This window comes from Arachis hypogaea, chromosome 19, assembly GCF_003086295.3.
Source record: "Arachis hypogaea cultivar Tifrunner chromosome 19, arahy.Tifrunner.gnm2.J5K5, whole genome shotgun sequence".
Classification (NCBI taxonomy): Eukaryota; Viridiplantae; Streptophyta; class Magnoliopsida; order Fabales; family Fabaceae; genus Arachis; species Arachis hypogaea.
In genome coordinates, this window is record NC_092054.1 from 5,698,529 (window position 1) to 5,711,211 (window position 12,683).

The following is a 12,683-nucleotide window of genomic DNA, read 5'->3' on the forward strand; positions in this document are numbered from 1 at the left end:
ACATTTAGATATGGTCCTCCTTCTCTATCTTGATAGTGGGATTTGTCCTCTTTGTTATTCTTTTTTATATTAAAAATAATCTTGCTGATTAAATTGTATTAAGAATCAAGATAGTATATGTTCTCTATATCAATTAAAACAACATTGTATATTTGTATTGGTCTTTTTATAAACCAAGAACCAACTAAAAAAAGAGAATAAAGTTGTTCTTTGAACCCAAAAACTTCAAGATACAAATATGCATGAGGCACGCGAAAGGGCTCTTTCTGTAACAGCATGCCAAGGGGTTGCTTTCTGTGGCCAAATTCATGATCACGGCTCTGCAACTATTAATTTTTTCGAGCCAAATTTGTAACCGTAGCCAAACATTCCTTTACCTTGGTCACAAGTCACAGCATCAATCATGTATGGTCTTTTGCAGTATTGTTTGTTCTACCATTTTGCATTCTCTTTTTAATGTAAGTGATGTTAACTGCTGCAAGATCTACTAGTAGCACAAAAATTGATTCTAGCTTATAAATATCTGCATTGTTTTCCTTGCTTTTATCCTTTGCCTGTTTGTCACAAGGATCAGATTCACATAGATTTGGGTTTTGCACCAATGAATGAGGCTATTCAGTTTCATATCATCTGTCTCACAAAGTATTTGAGCTCCTTATTTTCTACGCACTCTGTTCCACATTTTACTGCACTAGTTAGTTCCCTCTCTGCACTTGGCAGCGCCTCTAAATCAAGTTTGAGGGCAGCAAAATCTTTTTCAGGTACCTTTTTAAACTAACTACCAATGCAAAGCTTGTCTTCTATGTTAAGGCTTGTAGCCTCTAGGCATATATTAACTTCTAAGTCTCATATGTTATGAGATATTTTACCCTAAAATATATAAAACATTATTCTCTGTATAGCACAAAAATCAATCAAGAGAACCATCCATGTTTCTACACCTCTTTTGGTCTTTTTCTCCCTATAATTACTCCCATTATTTTAAGCGGTATTTGCACAACCACCAATATAGTATGATAGTATTATTTGTTACTATGAGATCTGTCAAAACAACTCAGCACCCACTAATCAAATTAATTGTGAGGAAGACTAACTCAGTATCTTTATTTGTTGCTTAGTTTTGGAAGGATCTTAAATTCTTGTATTTGGAGGCTGGAGCCAAGGTGTCACAAATCATTCAAGTCAACGAATGCTGTATGTTTTATTATTTATTGAATTATTATTTTATCTACAAGTGGTTTCAGTTTAATTATTATACAGGTTTCAGCACTATACAAATATATTACTAAGCAATGAGCATGGTTAGTGCACTGCAAACGGCAAACACTTGAGATTCCTTGTGCTTTTAGAAACCCAGAGATCTGAATACATTACATCGATCTACCTACAACAACTTCCCTCAACCCCCTTCATTCTTTTCTCATCATCTTCTGGACTTGATTTTCAATCATGGCTGCAAAACTTGAGGGTCGAGCTTATCTCTCTTCTTTTGTTGATGCTGTTTCAAAGAAGCTGTCTTCAATACTTGAAGATGACTTTGTACTCGAAAGAAACGACTCTGAGCTGAAGTTGCTTGAAAGGTTGGATGATTGTCTGTGTGATGTTGGACCTGTGCTTGATGATGCTGAGCTGAAGCAGTTCAGTGACGAGAGAGTGAAGAAGTGGCTTGTTGATCTCCAAGATGCTCTCTATATGGCTGATGACTTTCTCGATGAACTCTCCACTAAAGCTGCTACTGCTACTCCAAGGGATCCAGGTAACTCTTATGACTGGTCTCGCCCTGTTGATTCAATTATTGAAGATAGCGGTGTCAATGTCATTGAAAATATAGTTGGCAAACTAGAGTCTGGTGTACGACGAAAAGGTAAACTTTGTCTGAGAGAGAGTGCCAAGGTGGACTTCTCATCATGGAGAATTCCAACAACATCTCTTGTTTTAAGTTCCGACATATTTGGTCGGGACAAAGACAAGAATGAGATAATCAAAAAGCTGTTAGATGATACCCGTGATGCCGAATCACCTGTGACTGTGATCCCTATTGTGGGTATGGGTGGAATAGGAAAAACTACTTTGGCTCAACTGGTTTACAATGATGCCAAAGTCGTGGGAAAATTTGACACTAGAGCATGGGTTTGTGTTGCTGAAAATCCTGACCCTGTTAATGTTACAAGGACAATAATAGGGGCAATAGATTCTTCTCCCTGTAACATAGATCATTTTGATTCACTTCAGACCGATTTGAAGAAAAAATTGACAGGAATGACATTTTTAGTTGTTTTAGACGATGTCTGGAATGATCGACGAGACATGTGGGAGAATTTTCTAAAACCTTTTCAATATGGAAATGATGGAAGTAAGATTCTCCTAACAACCCGTAGTGAAAAGGTTGCTTCTGTGTTCGCAGCTAACAATCTACATTATCGACTAAGTTTATTGTCGAAGGAAGACTGTTGGTCTGTGTTTTTGAAGCATTCATCCATTTCTACTAATTCTAAACAATATGCAGCTCTAGAACCAATTGGTAGAAAAATTGTTGAAAAGTGTAAGGGGTTACCTTTGGCTGTGAAGACACTTGGGGGCTTGTTGCGCAATAAGTATAATGAAGGGGATTGGGAGAATATACTTGAATGTAAAATCTGGGAACTCTCTGAAGATGACAATATGATTGTTCCTGCATTAAGAGTTAGTTATCACTACCTCCCTTCACATTTAAAGCGGTGTTTTGTATATTGCTCATTATTTCCTGAGGATTATGAATTTGACAAAGATGAATTAATTTTGTTATGGATGGCTGAAGATCTTTTACAATCAAAGGAGAACAACACATTAGAAAAAATTGGTTGTTCTTATTTTGATGAATTAGTTGCAAGGTCATTTTTTCAACCTTCTAGTACTCAGAGAGGGTTATTTGTAATGCATGATCTCATGCATGATCTAGCAACTTTTTTTGCTGGGAAATTCTATTTCAAACTCAAAGAATTTGGCCATCTACACAAGATAGACAACAAAACTCGTCATTTGTCATATGCTACAAAATATGAGGATAGCATCAAATTATTTCAAGGTGCCTATAATGGAGCAATACACATCAGAACATTTTTAGATCTTACTTGGCTTTGCTATGGTCAATCAATTGATATTGAAAGCGATTCTTGGCTCTTACGACAACAATTTGTGTGTTTAAGAGTTATGTCATTTAAACACTTTTCTATAGAGTCATTGCCTGATTCCATAGGTGAATTGATTCATTTGCGTTATTTGAATGTCTCTAACACACCTATTGTGACATTGTCCGAGTCATTATGTAAGTTATACAATCTCCAAACTTTGAAGTTGAGAAATTGTTTTAAGCTAGAGATGCTTCCCAGTCGCATGCAAGATCTCGTTAACCTGCACTACCTTGACATTCGAGGTGCTTTTCGTCTGAAAGAGATGCCGAAGGAAATGAGCAAGTTGAAACATCTAAACTTCTTAAGTGATTATATCGTGGGCAAGCACGAAGAGAATGGGATAAGAGAATTGGGAACACTGGACAATCTTCATGGCTCATTTTGCATTTCCAACTTGGAGAACATCAAGAATAGTGGTGAAGCTTTGAAGGCAAAGATGGGTAACAAGAAGCACATCAACACTTTAACATTGAATTGGCTTCCAAAGGGTGACATTGATGATTTTCAAAGTGAAAGAGATATACTTGACAAGTTACAACCTCATCAAAACTTGAAAGAGTTATCAATTAAGGGTTATCGTGGTGAAACATTCCCAGATTGGTTAGGCCTTTCTTGCTACTCTAATTTGACCAAATTGAATCTGTACTTTTGTATGAATTCTTGTGAACTTCCTTCACTGGGACAGTTACCCTCTTTACAGCATCTGGAATTTTCTGAACTTGATGGGTTGGAGAAAATTGATTTGGCGTTTTACAACAACAGTGGATCATTCGAGCAGGAGACACCCTTCAAATCTCTAGAAACTCTGAAAATTGAGAACATGGCTAATTGGCGGGAGTGGCATTTTCCTGATGAGTTCGATGGTTTTCCTGAGCTTAGAATCCTTTCAATAATAAACTGTCCGGTGTTAAGTGGAGGTCTGCCTGCTCACCTTCCGGCTCTGCAGGAACTTACCATTGTTGAATGTGAAGAGCTTGCTTGTTTGCTGCCGAGGGCTCCGAAGCTTCACCAATTAAATGTAGAGGGTGATGGATTTCCTACGATGATTGCGGCACCGCAAAATGTAGTAATTTCAAAAACCCAGCTGGCGAAGTCCGTACTGGAGTGCCTGTCCCACATCCAACAGCCACGTGTCCAATTCCTGCATATCAGTAACTGTCAGTCAGCCATATCAATTTCAGCAAATTGTTTGCCCGCTTCTTTAAAATACCTGAGAATCCGTAATTGTTCAAAATTAACGTTCTCAGAGCAACTGCAACACAAAACCCTAACGGAGATCTATGTAGCGGGGTGTGGTTCACTGACGGTGTTTCCAGTGGGGTCCCTTCCAGATCTCAACAAACTCACGATCCGTAAATGCCAAAGAATGAAATATGTTGAGGTTCCACAGGCTCTTCCAAGTCTCCGTTATTTAAGCATCTCGGACTGCCGCAATTTAGTATCCTTGCCGCCGCTAGGGTTGGCTGCGCTCCACCTAGAGCAGCTCTGTATAAACAAATGCCCAGAAATTGATTGTTTTGATGAGAAGTGTCTCCCGCAGAGTTTGGAAACACTTGAAATCAAGCAATGCCAGAAACTAGCGAGTTGGATAACATCAAAGGGTTTGCAGAGTCAAGGCCGTACCCGTCTTATTCTTGATCAATGATATGAAGTTAAGTGGTTCTAGAATTCTGGAACTTTCCAAATTGGCTTCATCATCTCCGAGGCATAAGCTGGAAGACCCACGGATTCAATTCTCTTGGTAAGTGATTTTGCTCTGATCTCCAATTACAATGCTAATTCTTTGCATCAACCATTTTCATTCCCTTGTTGATACACCAAACCGAAGTTTATTATCTTTTCATTCTCAGCCATTCTCTGTACTGTGGCTACCTATTTCACTGACAATAATTGGGTGCCAATTTTTCCAATTCTTTTAAGGATAACAAATCAGATGCTTAGAAAAAAATGGAAAGGTTTACTTTTTCATGATCGCTTCTTTATTGCTTACAGTATTTGTATGGTTTATCGCAGATTTGGATGATGATTAATGTTACTGTTGACTCTGATTTTGTACCATTTAATGTACCATGAGATACACATACTTCATACCAATAGATTATTTTGCTTTATTTCATCGAGTTTTTGTTTTTATTTTTATTTTTCTCTTTTTTAACCATGTCATCTTGGACACTAAAGAGTAAAGAGACAAGTAGTAGATTTTGGAGGTGCTCCAATCTATTTATCTATTTATAATATTTATCAAATTGTAATTTCAATTTATCTTAATTCCACATAAAGCGCTGGTCTAAATGTAGATTTTATTTATCTATGATATAAGCGTGGGTGGGCTTATTTGATTTATGCAGTTGCCAATAATGAATTTTTCACTTGTTTAATATTTGATACAGGTTCTGTATCTTTCTATATATGGTTCTCAAAGAATTTAGTAGTAAAATTCTGAATTCTTACCTTTGCAATGATTAGATATTCAAAGCAGCTGATGTGCCCAGAGAGTGGGAAGTGCACTATGTATGTAGGGACTGAAATTGACCCTAGAACACAGAGCTCTACACCAAGGTAATTTTTGCACTTTGGTCAACAAAAGCTTGAAGTTACAATCTTATCATCTGACATCATTTCATACATGTTTCAGCTGCAACATTGGTGAGGGAGGTATTGCACTAGCTGAGTCTATACATGGTTCAGCACCTGATATTGCTGGAAAGGTAAGCTGCAAAGTTCTTTCTCAACCTTATATTATCTGATATTACCTTAGTAACAGAAATTTTGGATGAGGGTAATTGTGGAAACAAATGTTATTAAAGTTTCTGTTCCGTCTCTAGAAATTTCAGTACCATGTGACCCTACTTTCTTGAGGTATTGAAGGGACTGAAATTGTGTCTTGGGACCGAAATTTTAGTTCTAGTCTCTGGTTGCCAAACACAATACTGAGAACCAATCCTCCAGTCCCTGCTTCCAAACGCTAACTTATGGATCTTTTCACCTTGTTATCAACTTATTACAAAATATGGGATTTATTGAATGCTTGTTTCATGAAAGTGCTCAATATCAGTTTGCCCTCTGCAATTTCGGAAAACTAATTTGGTGTCTCTTTCTTCTTTGAAAAAGGAAAATATTGTGAATAGTAATTGTTGTCAATTTACTTCTCCGGTAGTGGTCACAACTCACAAACAAGTTCTAACGTTGGAAACTTGCAACCTTTTTTCAATTTAGGTTATATTTCATTATTTCTGTTGCTTACCTGTATTTTCTCTGGGCTTGTATTTGTGTAGAATTTGGCAAATCCAACTGCTTTACTGATGATTGGTGTTTCAATGTTACGGCATTTGAATATCCAGAACAAAGCGGACCACATTCAAAATGCCATCCTCAACACAATTGCAGAAGGGAGGTACCGAACTGTTGATCTTGGAGGCAAAGCAAAGACAACCGAGTTCACCAATGCGATTATTGATCATCTCTAAATTCTTCTCTCGAGTAGGCAAGGAATTGCGGCTAATTTTGTTTTCTGTTAATCTCCTATTTAGTTTTTTACCTGGCTTTTTGTGAGGAGTAGGATAGGATTACCTCAGCATAATGGAAAAACTCATCTAAGGGTGTGAGCTTATAACCACAAGGCATGGGCAAGCCTTAAAATATTCACTGCAGTGTTATGGCCTTGAGAGGGTTGGAGTCTTTTTTTACACTTCTAAAATGCTTTTGATTGATAACCCTCTTTATTCTATTTTACTATTCTTTGTCAATAATACAGTTAAACAAATAAAGTAGCATACACATGTTTCATTCATTCGTCTTTCTTGACTCTGCCTGTTATTTGCTTAATTTAAGTTATTTTTAGAGGAATTCCATCAATACATTCATGCCACTGTTGGGAGTTGTCCTAAAATAATGTGTATGATTTTTGTTTTTAACTCTACAACCATATGTTTGACTATGTATATACTTGATCCAAATCATGATACACCAAATGGGAAAACAAACTTTCAAGTTTCTGTTGTTGGAAATAGGTGGATCATTAGTTATTGGCAAGGCAAAAAGGCAAAGAAAGATTATTGTTTTTACTGGAATAGATAATGAGCCAATAGCTTTTGTGATTTTCTTTAATTAATTATACAAATTTGATCACTTTTCAACTAAAATTTTGTAATTCGGAAAATTATTCTTTAGCAAAATTTTGGTAATGTCCTCTTTGTCTATCTTGATAGTGGGATTTGTCGTCTTGGTTAGTCTTTTTTATATTAAAAATAATCTTGCTGATTAAATTGTATTAAGAATCAGGATAATATATGTTCTCTTTATCAATTATAACATCATTTGATTTGGTCTTTTTTATAAATCAAGAACCAACTGAAAAAAAAGAGAATAAAGTTGTTTTTTATCTGAATTTCAAGATACAAATATTCATGACAACGATAAATTCATAATTGAGCCATTTTGTTTAAGCATCATTATGTAACATCACGCCAAGGGGCTGCTTTCTGTAGCCAAATTCATGATCGGGGTTCTGCAACTATTAATTTTTTTCAAGCTAACTTTGTAACTGTAGCCAAACATTCCTTTAGTTCAGTAACAACATCAATCATGTATGCTCTTTTGCAGTATTGTTTGTTCTACCTTTTTGCTTCCTCTTTTGAATGTAAATGATGTTAAGTGCTGCAAGAATTACTAATAGCACAGAAATTGCATCAACAGATGCTAACATATAAATAACTGGATTGTCTTCCTTGCTTTTATCCTTTGCATGTTGCTTTCAGTTTCATATAATTTGTCTCACAATGTCTTCGACCTCTTTTTCTCCACATTTTACTGCACAAGTTAGTTCCCTCTCTGCAGTTGGCAGTGCCTCTAAATCAAGTTTGAGGGCAGCAAAATCTTTCTCAGGTACCTTTTTAAAGTACAAATGCAAAGCTTGTAGGAGGACGGTTGTATGCCGTGTAATTCATATATTAACTTCTAAGTTTTGTATGCCGTGTAATTCATATACTACTTACTATAATTCATAGTGAAAGGAGGACAGTTGAAATAGAAGTTTAGCTTAATTAATCAAAAACAATATGTGACATTTTACCCTAAAATATATAAAACGTTACTCTCTGTGTACAGCACAAAATCAATCAAGAGAACCATCTATGTTTCTACACTTTGTTGCCTTTTTCTCCCTATAATTGCTCCCATTATTTTAACCGGTATTTGCACAACCACCAATATTGTATAATAGAATTATTCTTTATTATTATGAGATCTGTCAAAACATCTCAGCACCCACTAATCAAATTAATTGTGAGGAAGACTAAGTCAATATCTTTTAATTTATGGCTTAGTTTTGGAAGGATTTTAAACTATTGTTTGTGAAGGCTGGAGCCAAGGTGTCCCAAATCATTCAAGTCGAGGAACGTTGTATGTTTTATTATTTATTAAATTAATATTTTATGTGGAAGTGGATTCAGAGAGAACTATACCTAAACCTTCATCGTTAAAAGCATTTCTATACACAACATCTTGTAAGAAGTTGGTCCACCTTGGTTTGTATCAGCAATCTTATCATGTTTTAATTTCCAACAGTGGGAAAAAAAAAAGTAATCTACTATTCCTAATTCCCCTTAAATTCTTTCTAGGTTCCAAAGTTACAAATTACAAAATAAATTTGCAATAAACTTGAAGGAAAAGAAAATATTATTTTGAAGCTCATATATAAATATATACTTGAATCAAAATTGTTAAGGAGCTCTAGACAATATATAAAAACGGCTCAGTGATGATTTCTAAAAGGAAAACTTACTGAAAAGTTCAGCATATTCATTGGATAAATTAGCAAAAACAATGTGTATGGAACTTCTTTAACTATCTTACAACACCACTGAACCCAGGCATTCTTTCCATTCTCTGACTCCACAATACTCTTCTTACCAATGATACATCTTCCCACCTTCCTGCATCTGCATATATGTTTGATAGGAGAACTTTACCTCCACCATGAGATGGTGCCACCCCGGCTAAGCTCTGTGCAGCCCTCTCTCCAATATCTACATTTCCGTGAGTTCTGCATGCTGCTAATAAAGTTCCCCATATTACGACGTCAGCCTTTATTGGCATGCTCCTTATTAGTTCTTCAGCTTCTTCTAATAACCCAGCTCTTCCGAGAAGATCAACCATACAGCCATAATGCTTGATATCTGGTTCAACATTATATACACTCTTCATGCTTCGAAATATTCTCTGCCCATGATCCACCAGCCCAGCATGACAACAAGCACTAAGGACTCCTATAAATGTAATTGGATTGGGCTTAATACCATACCTTTGCAAATCAGAGAAAACCTCTAGGCACATACTTGCATGTCCGTGTGATGCTAATCCACATATAATTGCATTCCATGCAGACACGGAAGACACAATGTCTCGAATCTGATTGAAAAATTGTAAGGCGGTGTTGATGCTCCCGCATTTTGCATACATATCAATCATGGCTGCACATAAATTGTCATTCAAAGGAATGCATTCACTAGTAGTGTACTCATGGGCCCATCTTCCTTCATTCAATGCACCTAGAGTGGCAATTGCGGAAAATACACCCACCATGGTAACTTCATTTGGTTTGACCCCACTAGCTATCATTTTGTGGAAGAGATCAAGAGCCATTCTTGGTTGTTCAGTTTGTGCATAGCCAGCAATCATTGTACTCCACGAAAATCCGTCTCTTTCGGGCAACTCTTCAAAGATTTGCCTTGCCTGCTCCATCATTTTATTTTTTATGAATCCAGCAATAAGAGCATTCCATGATTTTAGGTGATCCTTTACACCCACTTCAAATTGTAAATTGGCAAGGTCCATCATCCCACAAGATGAATAAAAATAGATGATCGTAGTCTGTATGAAATTGTAACAGTCAAATCCTTTTTTAACAACTGTTCCATGCAATTGCCGACCTTCGCTGACTGCTGTCTCACGACCACATGCTGAAACCAAATTCACAACCATGACTTCATTAGGCCCTATTCCATTCTGAAGCATTGCACGATACATCACCAAAGCTTCATGCAAACAAGTTGTTTGGATGCAACAATCGATCATCGTCCCCCAAGAAACAACATCCTTATCAAGAATCCTCTCAAACAACTCCTTGGTCATCTCAAGATGCCCCGCCTTTGAATACCCATTCAAAATCACATTCCAGGACACCAAATTAGGCTCAGGCATCTCATCAAACAGCCTCCTCGCTTCCCCTAAACCCAAACAACCACAATAAGCATGCATCAAATTAGTCGAGACAACTACCTGCCCCTCAACAACCAACTTAATAATCAATGCGTGAACCATCCGGCAGTTCCATATCTCACCAAAATGTAAGCAAGCAGACACTACATTCACCAAAGTGACCTCATTAGGGACCACACTGTGATCCATCATGTCCTTAAAAACTTCAAGGGCATCCCCAAAGCAACCATTTTTAACAAGACCCATTATCATGGTGGTATAGGATACAAAACCTTTACCAGGCATTACGTCAAACAGTTGGCGGGCATAGCCAATTTGGCTAGCTCTCATGTACCCAGACACCATGATATTACAAGAAACATGGTCCAACGTAGGACAAGCCTTAAAGAGCAACTGGGCATCGAACAAGGAGCCGCATTTAGAGTACATGCTGATCAAGCTGTTACGAATGAAGGTGTTGGAATGAAATCCGAGTTTGACGACCAAGGAATGGAACTGGCGGCCCAACAGAGCGGCGGAGAATGAGGAACAACACTTGAGAGCGGAAACAAGTGCAAGCTCGCATTCGTAGTGGTTGTGGTTTTGTCTTGCATTGAAGAAAATACGAACGAAGTGTTGTGGGTCTTCTGAAGGAGGGGCTTTGGTGGCTGAAGTGGAAACCCATTTAAGTGTTTGAGGGAAGAATTTTAGTCTGAGATTCTTAGAATTGAAGACCCACAGGAGGTGAAACATTAAACTCAAAATTGGATCTTCCTCTGCAATACTTGTGTAGAATTTGGCAAATCCATGACAAAGCGGACCACATTCAAAATGCCATCCTCAACGCAATTGCAGAACTGCTGATCTTGGAGGCAAAGCAAAGACAACCGAGTTCACCAATGCGATTATTGATCATCTCTAAATTCAACTCTTGAGTAGGCAAGGAATTGCGGCTAATTTTGTTTTCTATTAATCTCCTATTTAGTTTTACCTGGCTTTTTGTGAGGAGTAGGATAGGATTACCTCAGCATAATGGAAAAACTCATCTAAGGGTGTGACCTTATAACTACAAGGCATGGGCAAGCCTTAAAATATTCACTGCCTATGCAGTGTTATGGCCTTGAGAGGGTTGGAGTCTTTTTTACACTTCTAAAATGCTTTTGATTGATAACCCTCTTTATTCTATTTTACTATTCTTTGTCAATAATACAGTTAAATAAATAAAGTAGCATACGCATGTTTCATTCATTCGTCTTTCTTGACTCTGCCTGTTATTTGCTTAATTTAAGTTATTTGTAGGGTTTGTTTGGGTTAGCTTCTAAGAAAAGATCTTTTTTCGAATTATCTTTTTTAAAAGATCTTATAGAAAAGTAAAAGTAATTTTATGTTTGGATATCTCATGTAAAAAGATCTTTTTTATTTATCAATTATATTTGGGTATAACGATATAAAAATATTTTTTTATTTATTTATTATATGAAAAACATTTTTTTAAGGAAAAAAGATCTTTTAAAAAAAGATATAAATTAGTGCTTGTTTGGGCGCCATTATTTTGATAAAAAAAAGATCTTTTTTCAATAAAAAAAGATCTTTTTTTATTTTTTAGCGTGTTTGGCAAATTTCTAGTAGTAAAAGTAAAAGCACTAGAAAAATAAAAAAAAAAAGATTTTTTTCAGAAGCTGTAATTTACATCTTTTTTTAAAAGATCTTTTTCTCTTAAAAAAAAGATATTTTTTATTTAATAAATAAACAAAAAAAGTACTTTTATATCGTTATACCCAAACATAATTGATAGATAAAAAGATTTTTTTGCATGAGATACCCAAACATAAAATTAGTTTTACTTTTCCATAAGATCTTTTAAAAAAAGATAATTCAAAAAAAATCTTTTCTTAGAAACTCACCCAAATAAGCTCTTACAGCTTCTCAAAAAAGATGTTTTTTTTTTATTTTTCTAGTGTTTTTATTTTTACTACTAAAAATTTACCAAACACGCTAAAAAATAAAAAAAAATCTTTTTTCATTGAAAAAATATCTTTTTTTATCAAGATAATAGCGCCCAAACAAGCACTTAGAGGAATTCCATCAATACAATCATGCCACTGTTGGGAGTTGTCCTAAAATAATGTGTATGATTTTTGTTTTTAACTCTACAACCATATGTTTGACTATGTATATACTTGATCCAAATCATGATACACCAAATGGGAAAACAAACTTTCAAGTTTCTGTTGTTGGAAATAGGTGGATCATTAGTTATTGGCAAGGCAAAAAGGCAAAGAAAGATTATTGTTTTTACTGGAATAGATAATGAGC

General features: G+C 36.0%; 2 protein-coding genes across 4 annotated transcripts; one reads left to right on the forward strand and one right to left on the reverse strand.

Annotated features, from left to right (window-relative positions):
* The first annotated feature begins 1,301 nt into the window (after window positions 1–1,301).
* LOC112776793 (putative disease resistance RPP13-like protein 1) lies at window positions 1,302–6,649 on the forward strand. 3 transcript variants are annotated; one of them, XM_072226776.1, is made up of 4 exons: window positions 1,302–4,911; window positions 5,637–5,729; window positions 5,806–5,878; window positions 6,512–6,649. In XM_072226776.1, the coding sequence occupies exon 1, from the start codon at window positions 1,450–1,452 to the stop codon at window positions 4,813–4,815; it is 3,366 nt and encodes a 1,121-aa protein (XP_072082877.1). In that variant the 5' UTR covers window positions 1,302–1,449; the 3' UTR covers window positions 4,816–4,911; window positions 5,637–5,729; window positions 5,806–5,878; window positions 6,512–6,649. The 3 variants fall into 3 exon arrangements, with proteins under 3 accessions (XP_072082877.1, XP_029151784.1, XP_025676826.1); XM_029295951.2 differs by lacking the exons at window positions 5,806–5,878; window positions 6,512–6,649 and having other exon boundaries at window positions 5,561–5,724; XM_025821041.3 differs by lacking the exons at window positions 5,637–5,729; window positions 5,806–5,878; window positions 6,512–6,649 and having other exon boundaries at window positions 1,302–3,770; window positions 3,871–4,006.
* A 2,179-nt stretch (window positions 6,650–8,828) lies between these two features.
* Window positions 8,829–11,523, reverse strand: LOC112776794 (pentatricopeptide repeat-containing protein At5g19020, mitochondrial-like). Its single transcript, XM_025821042.3, has one exon. The coding sequence runs from the start codon at window positions 11,118–11,120 to the stop codon at window positions 9,015–9,017; it is 2,106 nt and encodes a 701-aa protein (XP_025676827.1). The 5' UTR covers window positions 11,121–11,523; the 3' UTR covers window positions 8,829–9,014.
* Between the last annotated feature and the right edge of the window lie 1,160 nt (window positions 11,524–12,683).